The sequence below is a fragment of the Hyperoodon ampullatus genome (assembly GCF_949752795.1).
Source record: "Hyperoodon ampullatus genome assembly, chromosome: 19".
Taxonomy (NCBI): domain Eukaryota; kingdom Metazoa; phylum Chordata; class Mammalia; order Artiodactyla; family Ziphiidae; genus Hyperoodon; species Hyperoodon ampullatus.
In genome coordinates, this window is record NC_136932.1 from 16,440,113 (window position 1) to 16,454,578 (window position 14,466).

Sequence of the window (14,466 nt, forward strand, 5' to 3'; positions counted from 1 at the left end):
GTCGAATGAATGAATTAATGAATGAATGAGTAAACAAGTGAGCTATAACCTTAAGAAGTTGGAAGTCTTGGGGAAGGCAGACATGAAGACAAGTAACCCGTGTGAGAAAACGCAAGTGGTCTGAGAATTCCAGGTAAACGGGCCACAGAAGGGCAGTTTCCATCTCTACCCCTCCCTAGGGTGGCCTGCTCCCCACACGACCCCGGCCGGGCATCTCCCTGGGCTGGAAATCAATCACGAGCCCCCTTTGGCTGTCTGAGCTGGCTCCTGGGTCATGGCGAGGAAGGCTCTGAGGCCACGTCCAGGCTCGGCGGGGAAGGAGCGCTGGAGAGCCATGTGCCTGGTGGCGGGCTGGGGTGGGGGGGACAGGGGGCTACTCGCCAGCCAGAAGGCCACACCTGGGACACCCCTCTTCCTGGCCTTAGGAGTCAGACCACAGTCCAACTCGATGGGGAGCGCCGAGGGGGACCCAGGGCACCCTCTGTATCTTCAGGAAGCTCAGCCTGCCTGGGTGCTGAGAGACGCAGCCCACCCAGCCCCTGTTGCCTTCCCTGTGGGCATCCAGGTGACCGGGCTCTGTGGTCAGATGACACCTGTCAGGGGAGGCTGTGCTGGAGGATGCAAGTCACCTCCAGCAGTGACTAGGTGTTGGCCTTGTTCCCGGGCCAGGGAATGCCTGCACAGAACTGGGGCTGTGCAGGACGAGGAGAGAAGCAGTGGGATTTGGGGCAGGACTGCACACGTGATCCCACTTCTATCAGGGGCTGGGCAGGCCCGGGGACATGGGGTCCCAGAGGGCGAGCCACTGCCTTTTGGCCCCTCTCGCCTGTGGAGTTGGGCTGCTGTCTCGTAGCTGAGGAGAGAGTGGGAGTGCCAAAGACAGAGAGTCAACGAGCCAGGCCCACAACTCCAGAGAGCAGCTGGAAATGGCGGTGAGGACCTGATGAATCACTTTTCAGGGAGCCGGGCCTCTCCTCGCCTTCCTCCTGGCTCTGTTCGTTGCCTTCTGATCTCTTTGTTGGGGACCAGAGCCACCCACGCCCTGCTCTCCATCTTGTCTGGCAGCTCAGCTCAAGGTTGAACGAGGGCCTTTAGGCATTCTGTCCCTTCGCCCTCACCCCGGACTCCAGTGGATGACCTCCAGGGGCTGGGACCTCATCCGTCTGCTCCGAAGCTCGTCACAGAGGGAGGGAGGGAGACAGGTTGGAATCTGAAGGTGACAAGAAACCGGACTGGGGATGGAAGGAGCTTGGTGATGCTGACCACAGGCTGACCTCACCGAGAACCTGAGGCATCCCTAGAGAAGAGAGACCGGGGCGGGGCGGGAGGGCAAGGGGGAGAGAAGGCAAGGCAGGAGCACGGAAAGGAAAATAGGATTGGGGAGAGGAAGGAGAGAGAGAGGAAATTCTTGGGCATCGTCCTAATCATAGCCTTGAAATGAAATTTACTGCTGCACTCAGCATGGGAAGCCAGCCAGCGCCGCCAAACCAGCCCCCCTTCTGTTTGGATTAGGCGATGACATCATGGCCATGGGCCATCACTCTCAACACCAAAGGAAGAGCAGGATGGCGGGGCTGGAAACCTGAGCCTCCTGCCTCTGGCTTGCAGGGAGGCGAACCTGAAACCACGAAAACCCAGCCCCAACCATCCCCTGCTGAGCTGGGCAGCCAGTCCCCCAGCTGTCCCGCCCCTCGCTCCTGGCCAGCCCCTGGTCCCCAGAATGCCAGCTGTGGCTGCTTCCGGGAGAAAGCCAAGGATGGAGAAGCACTGGTCCCATCTCTGCTCGCTGGCCCACCTCCCTAACCCGCCCATGCGAGGAAGCACATGACTGCGTGCCCAGGGCCAGAAGGAAATGGCCTGGGCACGAGAAAATGCAGAGCAGTGCCCCAAAGAGAGCCACTGCCTAGTGTCTCTCATAGTCCTTTGTTTTCCATGTAAATGAAGCCTACAGGGGGCTCTGGGAAGAGCCCAGCTCGGGGAGAGCTGAGAGCCAGACAGGTGGGGAACCGGAGGAGAAAAGCACAGTTCCGGGGTGTGGACTTCTGGAGCACAGACTGTGCAGGAGCGGCTCCCTGGCCCTCCCTCGCTACCGGAAGGAGGGATGTGCCCTCCCTTGCAGGACTGGAGTTCCTTCTGAGTCACAGGGAGGCAAAACGCGGCCACAGGGAGGAGAGGCAGTGTCATCTGAGAGTCCATGGGAAGCAAGGTCTGAAAAGGCTTCCCGGCCCAGGGATGAAACCACGGCTGTGCCAGAGCCGCCTCCCTGGAGGAAGTGTTTACATGCTGCCGGTCTAGGCTGTCTGCTCCGGATACTTCAGATGAGGCAGTGTCTTCAAGCCAACAACTTACTTCATGGGCTTTCTGTTCACCCCCAGGACAGCCTCCCCCCTCCCTCCTTTCTTTCTGGAGTCACTCTAGAATGGATCAGTGCAGCATGGGTGGTGTGAGTACTGCTGCCCAGTTTGTGAAGGCTGTTCTCTGCATAGTGGGCAGTGGGGAATTAAGACACAGGCAGGGGGCTTCCCAGGTGGCGCAGTGGTTGAGAGTCCGCCTGCCGATGCAGGGGACACGGGTTCGTGCCCCGGTCCAGGAAGATCCCACATGCCGCGGAGTGGCTGGGCCTGTGAGCCATGGCCGCTGAGCCTGCGCATCCTGAGCCTGTGCTCCGCAACGGGAGAGGCCACAACAGTGAGAGGCCCGTGTACCGCAAAAAAAAAAAAAGACACAGGCAGGCTTGCAAGGTGTGTGCCCTGGCTCAAGGCTGCCTTTGCCCAGAGGGGAACCTGCCTGGGAGGGGAGGAAGGGGGATTGACAGGTGCAGAGGCAGGGAGTGAAGGAGAGAGGCCAGGTCCCGCCTTCTTAAAGATGCTCTATGGGATGGCATAAAGTATAGCCACAGGCGCAGCCAAAGAAACCCCAATGGGAGGCGTGAGCCAAAAGCAGTGGAGAGGATGGAGCGGGAGCTTTGGAAAGTAAATGCCTAGAGGAGCTGCAGCCAGGGCAGGCTTTAGCAGTGATGTACTGCAAATGTAGAAAAATAGCCATATTTCTGCTGTCCATTTTAGGGTTGGACTATCATCTGAAAATTGCTTTCCCCACACGAGGAGCAGGATATGACATCTATCTCATCACCTAAGTCCCCGTCACCCGGAGACATGCAATGAACTTTTTGGTGAACACCTGTTCATACATCCGTCTGCATCCCTGCATATGTGTAATTTCCCATAAATGGACTATCACGCATGCTGTATGCTCATGCACACATTATTATTATTATTATTATTATTTTGGCCCTGTGGCTTGTGGGATCTTAGTTCCTCAACGAGGGATGGATCCCAGGCCCTCGGCAGTAAGAACGTGGAGTCCTAACCACTGGACTTACCAGGGAATGTCCATGGACACGTCTTTTTTTTTTTTTTGCGGTACACGGGCCTCTCACTGTTGTGGCCTCTCCCGTTGCGGAGCACAGGCTCCGGACGCGCAGGCTCAGCGGCCATGGCTCACGGGCCTAGCCGCTCCGCGGCATGTGGGATCTTCCCAGACCGGGGCATGAACCCGTGTTCCCTGCATCAGCAGGCAGACTCTCAACCACTGCGCCACCAGGGAAGTCCATCCATGGGCACTTCTTAAGCAACAATCTTTATACTATTTCTTGCCTTCCCTCTCTCCCATGAGAACCAGTATGGACACAGCACCATCTCCCAGCCTGTTCTCTGGGTGATGCGTGGGTGCAGGGACCCTCCCTACGCATTACTATTTTCCCTACAGAAAGAGAACCTTGTTGTTTATGTCTCTGCATTTGGTCTCAAGACCAACGATTTTTTATCAGTTTCCCTAGTTAGGGGTTATCAACTAGGGAGGTTTCGCCACCCAGGGGACACTAGGCAACATCTGAGGACAGTTGGTTGTGACAACTTGGGGGGAAGATGTTATTGGCATCTAGAGGGTAGATACCAGGGTTATTGCTTAATACCCCCGCCATGCACAGGACAGCCCCACTGTGCAGAGGACGGCCCGACCAGAGAAAGGTCTGGCCCCAAGGTCAGCGGTGCCGAGGCTGAGAAGCTGGCCCAGCGGAAGAGGATTCATAATGAAATTAATGAAGTGAAACAAAAATCAAAATGTCCTTTAGAGTGTCCACGGCTGATCATGAAGATGCTCATGTTGACTGTGCAGTGACCCGTGGCCCATCTTCACGCCACACACAGGTCATTCTTACTCACCTTCTTGTCACCTTTGGGATGTCCTATGGTAAACAGCCCCAGCAAGGAACTTTGGGGACAGATGTCTGGGCTGCGTGTGGCACTGCCACCTACTGTGGCCACGAATCTGATGCCCGGAGTCGACGCGGTGGGGGGGGTGAGCATCATGACCCCGATGCCAGCTTCCCATTCCTCTCTGGGGGCCACACATCACAAACCGCCAGGCACAGGGACGCATCCCTCACCCTCATCAGCCACCAGCTCCCGCGCCCCAGGACCTGCCCGAGACACACCCACTCTTTCGGGGCCAGATTCCTGAGCCTGTGGGACCGATTTTCACACTACATACTGTAGAGCGTCTGGCTCTCTGGAACCTGCCAGAAGGAGTGTGAGGCCTTCAGCTCCGCTGCAGCTGTCTCAAGGGAGAAAACACTCCAAGCTCAGGAGGAAATGGATCTTCGGTAAACTGGGAGAGCGAATCGAGTGAGAAGAGGCGCCTCTGATGCCTATCCTCGTGCTGGCTGGACAGGGCCTCCTCTCTGAGGCTGGTGAGGTCACTCTGACTCGGTTTACCTGAGAGGAGCAGGAAGGAGGCGGAGCTGGCATTTTCCTTCTGACCCTGGACAGCGTTTACGCTGCCAAGCCCAGCCCAGGACGTGTTTGCTAGGTGTGCTCCCACAGGGGTGGGACCGGCTGACAACTCTGCTGGGCTCTGCCTTGAGAAAGTCCCTTTGGGAAGGAGGCAGGGGCAAAGTGGGCGTTCCTGGTGGGAAGTAGTGGCCCCAGGGGGTGCGGGTGGTGATCTGAGGGTCCTAGAAGCCCCCCTCCCCGGCCGGCCTGGCAGGTGCTGCCCCCTCCTGTCTGTCCTGAGTCCTGCCGGGAGTCACAGATACAAGCCGAGGTCCAGCAGGCTGTGGTCAGAATGCACATGGGGGCTGGGCGGGGGTCTCCCGTATGGCTCCCCTGTTAGCCTGCCCCCTAAGATCAAGGTCGGGGAAGCTAGTTAGGAGAGAAGCCCATGGAGAGAGCTATCAGCCTTCGGGTCCTCCTTCTTCCTGCACATGGGGCGCCCTGACCCCGACCTCCCTCCTTGGACAGAGGTCAGAGCTGCGGCCCTCTCCCCACATTCATCCCCAGTTGCTGAGCCCTCTTGGCGGTGGAGCAGAGAGCGTGTGAAAGGGCATCTGTTGACACCGTAGCCAGATCCTAATCTACTTCTTGTCTTCAGTAGATTCCTCACCTGGGGCCTCAGTTCCCGTGGTTTTGAGATGGGAAGATTCTAACTAGGAGCACAGGCAGAGGATGACGAGGACGAATGGAGAGGTCGGGGTAATGAGGCGGGGCGCCCAGGAGCCAAGGCCGCCACAGGCACCGTAAAATGGCTGAGCCAGTCAGGGTGGGGTGAGCTTTCGGGGGCTGCTCTGTCCTTTCACCTGCTGTGCCCTCCTGAAAGTCATTTAACATTCAATGCCTCCTGATGGCAGCCACCACATGCACTGGATTTTAGAGCCTCTGCTCAGCCATGCTCAGAAATCCACTAGGTAGGGGACTTTATCATCATTTTGTGGATGGGGAGACAGAGGCTTGGCAAGGCCAGTGAGGAGGCTGGGCTGCTCCATCTCTGAGTCACAGGTAAACCCTCTGCCCTCACTCCTGCCGATCCTACCACAGAGCTCCATCCTTTCAGAGGGGCCCGCTTTGCCCCTCTGCTCCAAACCCTCCAGAAGCTCTGACCTCAGAATAAAACGTGGTCCCCTCCCAGACCCTCTAAAATCTCCTCCATGGCTCCTCTCCCCTCACTTCTCTCTCCTTCACCAGCTCAGGAGTCTTTCTACCCACTGGCCCAGGGACCATTGTCCGTTCTGTGGAGGCCTGAATGCCCAGCTCTCAGGACAGTGCCCACTGCAGATGCTCAAGTAAGCGTTGTTGATGGAAGGAGGGAAGGAAGGCCAGCCCAGGCCCCTCATTTCCTGCCCTGTGCCTGGCATGGACCCCGATCCCCTTCTGCACCATCATCAACCTACCTGTAATGTATTTCTCACCCTCGGGCATGCTTGATCATTTATGTGTCTATCTTGCCTGAAGGCTGAGAGCCCCTAAGATAGATATTTGTTTCTTTCATAAACTGACGAATTGATTTCAGCTTCCGTAAACTTCAAGAGCATTTCATTCCACTTGCAATAACAAAGAAAGAAAGAAATGAAAAGGCTACAGGCAGCCAACTTGCGATAATTTTCCAAATTAACTGTACTTTAAAAATTAGCATCAAACATCATTTCACAAATGACACGACTTTATTTTACAGAAACAAAAGCCGAAAAAGTGACTTTGGAATTGTTAGAGTACTAAAAATAACTGCCCTGCCTATTTAACTTTTCTTCAAGTTGTCTGTTTCAAAGCACGCATAAACAGAAAGAAGCTGTTTTTCCATTGTTTCAGTATTTCCCAGTTTCACATCTCAAGTCAGCAACACAGTTTAGCGGGCAATTATTCTTTAATTGTGTCATTTTTCTCAGTTTACAACTCCCCGGCTAGATTACAAACATCCTGCTGGCAAGAACGAGGCTTTCTGTGTAACAGTGCCCACCACAGAGAGGGCTCAAAGACAGGTAGACAGGGACCCCCGGGGCCACGCTTTCTGTGCCATCCACACCTCTAAGACCCTCTGCCCTTCCTTGGAACACAGAACTGTTTTGGGAAAAGTCCTTCAGCTCCCACATTTGTGGGCTAAGGGAGCAGAGCCCGGAAAATGCCTTCATCCAATCCTACTGTCTCCTGGGCTCCTGCCCCCACCCCCCGCCCCGCTGGCTGGTCAAAAATATGGACAGTTTATATAAAATCCTGTTTTGTTCATAGTAACCACTCTCCCCTCCCCCTCCAACTCTACTGGCCAAGCGCACTTAAAATTCTAAGGCCTCCATTTGAAAAAGGAATCCTCGGTAAATTTCAGGAGGCCACCCAGCAAAAGGGGGCTGGGAGAGGGGCGGCAGGGAACGACCCCTGCTCCAAAGCGCACATCCTTTTCCTCAATCCCGGGCTAGAATCTCAGGGACCCCAGGGGTGGAAGGGAATCAGGCAGTGTACATCTCCCGTGCCAAGCTGGAGGGGAAGGGGTGGTGGGTGGGCCGCCTGTGCCCTGGAGGGGTGGGCTGCGAGTCCCAAGTGCTGAGTCAGGGTCCGCTGGGCACTGTCCTCGCGCAGTGCCCCCTTTCTCCCAAGCTCTGGAGATTTGGGAGGCTGCGGGGTACGGTCCCGGGCGGTAGGAAGCCAGGTGCGCAGCGGCGGGTCCCTGCGGTGCCAGGCTGGACACAACAAAAGCCGGGCTTGGGGGAGGGCCGGGAGGCGCGGGAGGCGAGCGGGGAGGGGGCCGCTGGGAGCTCCCGGAGCCGGCATTGGCCGCCCGCCACCGGGGGGCGGAGCCCAACAATCCTTGGAGAGCAATAAAAGGCCGGCTCGGCTCGCGCCTGCGGCGCACACATCCATAGAAGGCAGAGAAGTATCGGCGACCCGGCCCGCGGCGCGCTAGCTCGATCTCTCGCTCGCTCGTTCGCTGCCCCCGGCCCGCTCTCGTCTCCGCGCTGCCGGCCGCGCCCCGCGCCCCGCGCCCCCTCATCGCCCCCGCGACCAAGAGCCGAGAAAGTTTGTGCAGCGAGTGCGGGCCGGAGCGGAGGGCGCGGCCGCGGAGCGCCACCCAGACCCGCGCGGCCCCGGCCGGCGAGAGGGGAGCGCCCCGAGCCCAGGCGGCGGCGGCTAGCCGGAGCCCGAGCCCGAGCCCGCGCCCCCGCCCCCCGCCCGCCATGGGCGCCGCGGCCCGCAGCCTGCGGCTTGTGCTCGGCCTCCTGCTGCTGGGGACGTTGCTCCGCCCGACCGACGCCTGCAGCTGCTCCCCGGTGCACCCGCAACAGGCGTTTTGCAATGCAGACGTAGGTAAGGACGGCGACCCCGCCCCGGCCCGGCGCCCACCGCCCCTACGGGGCGTGCTGGACCCGGAGGTTTCGCCCGCGCCCCGCCCGCCCGCATCTTGCAGAGTGACCCAGCGCCCGCCTCTGGGGCCTCGGTACCTTCTAGAATCCTGCAAGTTGATGCCAAAATCGTACTTTCTTTCCCCCCTTCCTTCTCTTCCTTTCTTTTCCTCTCTGCCGAGATGCTTCTCAACCTCAAAATTCCACCGAAATTCCGCTGCAGCTCCAGCCCCAGAAAAGGGAGCCAGGGAACGGATTGGATTTTGGCAGGCGGAGGGCCCCGGGATGCCAGCGCGGGGGGTGGGGAGGGGGGGCGGAGCGGGGAGAGTGCGGGACACAGCCTTGGGGGTGGGGGGACTCTCGACCTCGGTGGGTTGAAGGACCGGGGACCCCAGGAAGAAACTTTCACAGGTGAGATGGGAGTTGGGCTCCTCTGGGCTTGGAGCTGGGTGGGGAAGAGCTGCTCTGCCTGGGCCTCTCCCACCAAGCCGCCTGTGGGGCTCACCAGATTAGGTTGGGGCTGGATGGAAGCTTCCCTCCCCTGGTCAGGTTCCCCACGGGCTCAGTGGAGCAGCTGGAAAGAGGCCCAGGGCCGGCTCCTCCCACGTCCTGCCCAGGAGGCATTGCACACAGGGACAGGCAGGAGGGTCCTTGAGTGGTGACTGCTTTTTCAGGACATCCACACAAGCTGGGGATTTTGGTGACTGGAGGTTGCAGGTAGGGTTGTATGGCTGCTTAGAGTCCCCAGCGAATATCTGTTCCCCTCAGGACCCCTTGCTCCCCACACATGGGAGCTAGCGAGGAAAGGAGGAGAGCCCAGTTATTTGTTCTGATACACAGAGGGGCAGGAGACAGAAGTGGGGAGAATGCAGCAGAAATGGGAGCAACCAGCTGGGCCCTGGAGGTTTCCATCCAGTTCTGACACTTGCAGGCCTCTACTGCCCTGGTGACAGTCAGCCAGGTTTTCCTGGGGCAGGTTCAGTTTAACCAAAAGGACGGATACACAGCAGGTGGGCCTCTGCAGCTCACTCTCACTTCCTGACAGGTTTGTTTTCTGCTTCTAAGTCTCAGCCGCCAGCCACGCATCCTCTTGCCAGCTGTGGTGAAGCTGCCCTCACCTGTGCAGACTCAAAGGCAGGGTCTCCGGGTTTCTCCTCTTGTCAGCCATGCCCCTCTGATCTCCCCACACTCCCCACAGCTCCTGGCCACGCTTCAGTTGGCCCTTGGAGCTGCTGCTGTTGCCTGGCGCGGGAAGTCTTCAGGTGACCCTACCTGTGCGCATCACGTAGCTCAGGCCACCTGCACTTGGGGCACGGTGTGTGCTTGCAGAGTGGTTTCCACAGAACCCGAATTGGGGGAAGTTCTCCAGTTTGGCTTCGCTGCTCAGCAAGACGGGCCGGGGGAGGAGAGGCTCCTCCCAGTGGCGGAGCCAGGATTGGCCTTGCATGTGGTGTCCCCTGGGAGTCCAGGCCTGTCCAGGCCCCTTGCAGAGAGAGAGGCTGTGCTTCTAGGGCAGAATCAGGCCCAGGCTCAGAAGGAATCCATTGCTCAGGAGGCTTTAGGGCTTGGTTTACAGGGGCTGAGCAGGAAGGGGTCGGGCCTTGGGTCCACCTCACACCCCTCGGCCGCACGGAGAGAATGCCCAGCCAGCCACTCCCATCCTTGCCCAGTGTCAGCTGAGGCAGCGCCGGGGCCGTTTCTGCTTTGGGTTTGGATCAAGGGCAGCAAAGGTCAGGGTCCAGCAGTGTCCGAATGCCCCAAGGCCCCCTCTTGCTTTGCGCGTTACCCTCTCCTCCACCTGCATCTGCTGGCATTTGTGTCCAAGTCATCACATCAAAATCATCGTAGAGCCAAAACTTTTAACCCCAGCCCAGCTCAGAGGTTCCACAGGGCCTACTGATACCAGGGTCGCACCTCAAAGCCCATTACATTAAGTTCCCATGGCTGCTGTAACAAGTGACCACAAACTGAGGGGTGTCAAACAGCAAGAATTGATTCTCTCACAGTTTAGGGGGCCTAACATCCAAAATGAAGGTGTTAGCAGTGTAGGTTCCTTCTGGAGGCTCTAAGGGAAAATCTGTTCCATCCTTGGTGGCTCCAGCAATCTTTAGTGTCCCTTGGCTTGTAGACACATCATTCCAACCTCTGCTCTGTCTTCTGGTGGCCTTCCTCTCTGTGCGTGTGTCTCTGTGCCCGCTCCTCTTGTTAGAATACCAGTCATTGGATTCAGGGCCCTCCCTAGTCTGCTATGACCTCATCTTAACTTGATTACATCTGCAAAGACCCTATTTCCAAATAAGGTCACATTCACAGGTTCTGGGTGGACGTGAATTTGGGGTGGATGCTGCTCAGTATTGTTCCATGGGCAGCCCTTCTGTGCTTAGTCAACTCGGGATATGTCCCAGAGACATCCCAGGGTGTAGGCCCCAGATGGCCATGGAGTAAACCCCACGGTGAAAGCTATAGCCTTTCCACATCTGCTTCTCCTTTAGGTGTTGCAAGTTCATGGCTTCCTTGGTGATGATTCCCCACTCTGGCCGAGAGCATAATTGCCTTGGGTCTGGATCTCTTTGCAGACATCAAAAGTCTGGCTCAGACCTTGGCTTTTGTAGTTTTTTGTTTTTTGTTTTTTTTTGCGGTACGCGGGCCTCCCACTGCCATGGCCTCCCCCGTTGCGGAGCACAGGCTCTGGACGCGCAGGCCCAGTGGCCATGGCTCACGGGCCCAGCCGCTCCGCTGCACGTGGGATCCTCCCGGACCAGGGCACGAACCCGCGTCCCCTGCATCGGCAGGCGGATTCCCGACCACTGCGCCACCAGGGAAGCCCGGCTTTTGTAGTTTTAAAGCCCTACAGGTGACTGTGCCACTAGGGCAGTGGCCCGGGGGTCCAGGAAGGGTGATGGTCTGCTGTACTTGGGGTCCCTAAAGACTGACCTTTAATGCAGTATGCTGGCTCCTTTAATTGTTGGCTGGATGCAGGCTTGTGAAATGGCTTGGTGTCTACAAGAGGCAGTTGGCTTAGGAAACAGTCATTTTTCTGTCTGCCTGTGTAAGGATTTCTGGGAGGCATCTCCTTAGCTCTTGCAGCCGGTAGGATTGGAACTGGGGTCGGCAAAAGAGTTTGTTATGAGGTTATGAGATTGAGGATGAAGGGGTGGGAAGAGGTGACCGGGGCTCCTCCTGGAAGCCTGCTCCTCCCTGTCCTTTCCAGAAAAGTGAGGATGAGCTTCCTTTCCAGGAAGTCTTTTCGCGTCTCAGAGCCCTGCTCGGATGTGCCGCCAGCCTCACTCCCTCTCATCTAATGAGGTCCTTCGCCATCTCCTACAGGCCTGTACAGCTCCAGTAACCTGGCTGGAAACCAGCTTTGGGCTTGCTCTTCAGGTAGTGCCACAGTGTGGGAGCCTGGAGTTCCTTAGCCAGCTGAGTGGCTTGGCAGATCTGGGCCGCTTGGGCCGGTTTCTGGAGTCGAGGGTGAATCCAGGAGCTCTCTGGGCCCAGATGATAAAGTCTCCCCCATGGCCTGGATGGCGAGGCCCAGGGCCACTGTCTCCCAGGAGGGCAGCCTCCATGCCATCTTTCTCAGGATGCTCCCATTGTGGTCTCTAGCACCAGGTGGGTCAGGGCCCACAGCCAAGGGCACGTGCTGGTTGCCAGGGCAGACAGGCTGGCCTTGGGCACACGCTGATGGGGGCCAGATAGCGGCCACTCGGGGAGAAACACAGTAGGCACTCAGAAATGGCAGCATCCTCACCAAACACGTGCTCGGGAAAAGCAAGGCAGATGAGCTTCCTGTGAGTTGAGTGAGGCCTTGAGTGCACGGGGGCTGGGATGGGGGTGGTGCTGCGTAAGGACACTGTTGGCAACTCCTTTCGCAAAGTGTATAATCAGTCTGTGTTTCGCAATCCCGATTTTCCTATCGGGCTCACCTGTGTTGCAACAAGCAGTTACAGTGCCCAGCTCTGCCCCAGGGGACATAAGGGAGAAGCAAGGTATGATCCCTGCCCTCAGGAAGGAGCACTAGGACACTGGTGCCAGGCAGTGTGGAAGCACGTTTAAGACTGTGTGGGTCAGGGTGGGCAGAAGGCATGTAGACTCCCCCCACCCCGACCGCCCGCCAGGGGCGTGGCTTAAAGTGAGTCAGCCTCCATGTGCTTCGGGCAAATAATGAACCAAGTAACTGTCACAAGGTGAAAAGCATTTGGGCATCTGAAGAGAGATAACGGGTTCCGATGAGAGGATGGGGAGGTGGCCATGGGGGGCCCTCGAATTCCTGGGCTTGGTCTTGGACAGTGTTCCTGGAAGGATGTGTTCTCCAGGGGAGTGACTGGAACCTGGGTTGGGAGATGGGAAGAGATGTGTGCAGCGCTTGGAGGCTGTGCTGCGGGCATGGCACGTGGCTGGGAGAGAGCTCTCCCCACCCCACGTGTTCCTCCCTCTCTGATCTGAGGACATGGTGCCAGCCTGCAGCCTGGGGCCTGCTGGGTTCCATGGAATCGGCGGTCCTGGCCGCTAGTCCTTGAGCTGCAGATGGGCTTGGGTCCTACCGCTCTTCTTTGTCATCTCAGCTGGGTTGCCCAGAGCATCCCATTGGTGCGGGTTTAGACGACTCCCAGACTTGGGGGTTGGGGGGTGGGCGCAGCCACCCTTGTCCTGATGCAGAGCTGCTGATCCAGTGCCCAAGGGGCTGTGGGAGCAGATGAACCCCTTGGGTTCCAAAATGGCTAAGAGGTATGCTTGGAGGACCCCAGGAGGTCTGAAGGATGGGAAAAAACAGCAGGAAAAAGCAAAAGCATGTGTATTGCTGAATCACTTTGCTGTACACCTGAAACTGTCACAACATTGTTAATCAACTGTGACTCCAATATAAAATAAAAAGTTAAAAAAATAAAAATTAGGCTTGCCTGGTGGCGCAGTGGTTGAGAGTCCGCCTGCCGATGCAGGGGACGCGGGTTTGTGCCCCGGTCCAGGAAGATCCCACATGCCACGGAGCAACTGGGCCCGTGAGCCATGGCCACTGAGCCTGTGCGTCCGGAGCCTGTGCTCCACAACGGGAGAGACCACAGCAGTGAGAGGCCTGCGTACCGCAAAAAAAAAAAAAAAAAAAAAAATTAAAAAATAAAAATTAAAAAACAATAAAATAAATAAGTACTAAGGATGTAATGTACAAAGTGATGACTATAGCAAACACTGCTGTATGATGTATAAGAAAGTTAAGAGAGCAAATCCTAAGAGTTCTCATCACAAGGAAAACATTTTTTTTGTTTTTTATTTTATATCTATGAGGTGATGGATGTTAATTGAACATGTGATAATCATTTCATAATACATCTAAGTCAAATCATTACACTGTACACCTTAAACTTATACAGTGCTGTATGTCAATTATATCAATAAAACTGGGGGAAAAAAGCGTGAAAGGAGATAAAGAGAAGGCAGACTAGGGGCAGGGGTGTAAGTGCCACCGAGTCTTCTCCCCTGCCCTGGACACCCCTCCACCCTGCAGTGTGTGTGAGAGTACACACACTCCACACACACACAAACAAGGGGCTGAGGGCAAGTGGTCTTGTGGCTAGGATGGTCTTTCTGGAAAGAGAAAAGCAGACTTAGGAAATCAAGGTTGAAAGCGTAAAGAACCCTAAGTTGGAGGATGGAGCTGGGGGAACATGTACCAGGCATGGTTAAGTGCATCATTTTGCAGTGCCAAGGACAGGGACAGGCTGCCTGGGAAAGGTGCAAGAGAGTCTGGGTACAGAGCAGGCTCGGGGGCAGGAGGGCCCGAGAGGTAGGGTGGGCCTGGACATCTGGTTTATCCCATAGAGTTTGCATTCCATCCCGAGGGCCTGAGGAGAGGCATTGAGAGTGTGTACCTGTGGGTGACAGCAGGCATCACCCAGGGAGTTTGCTGAAAGGCAGGTGTCTGAATTAGCGTCCCATATTGGACCCTTGGGGCTCAGGGCGTGGGCATGGGTACTTCTCAGACTCTCCAGGTGGTTCTGACACCCACCAGAGTTTGCACAGAGCAGTCATTTCCAAAGCGGGTACCCAAGACAATTTGGGTGTGAGAAGAGAACGTTATAGATACCTTACTATACGGATTGACAGCTGCACTTGTGCATAGTTTTAAACAAACAGGTAGATTTTGAGTGCTGGGCTAGGCTTCTGTTTAGTTGCTACGGGGTCCATAGACTGCGAGGGCCATAGGGTGTCGGGGTGGGGGGAGGCGCATGTGAGATGCCCCAGAATGCTGGGAGGAAAGGCAGCCAAGGGAAGTGGGGAGGGAGGAGGACTTCCAGACTGAGGGG

General features: G+C 56.8%; 2 protein-coding genes across 2 annotated transcripts in view; both read left to right on the plus strand.

Annotated features, from left to right (window-relative positions):
- The window catches only part of CYTH1 (cytohesin 1), a gene marked incomplete at its 3' end in the record, with an annotated part of 375,946 nt that overhangs the window by 184,564 nt on the left and 176,916 nt on the right, over positions 1-14,466 (plus strand). The window lies entirely within an intron of this gene.
- Positions 7,707-14,466, plus strand: part of TIMP2 (TIMP metallopeptidase inhibitor 2) — a 48,648-nt gene continuing 41,888 nt past the window's right edge. Inside the window, exon 1 of the mRNA XM_079725733.1 lies at positions 7,707-8,129. Within this exon, the coding sequence (XP_079581859.1) occupies positions 8,000-8,129 (130 nt within the window). The 5' untranslated portion in view covers positions 7,707-7,999. The remainder of the gene's footprint in view (positions 8,130-14,466) is intronic.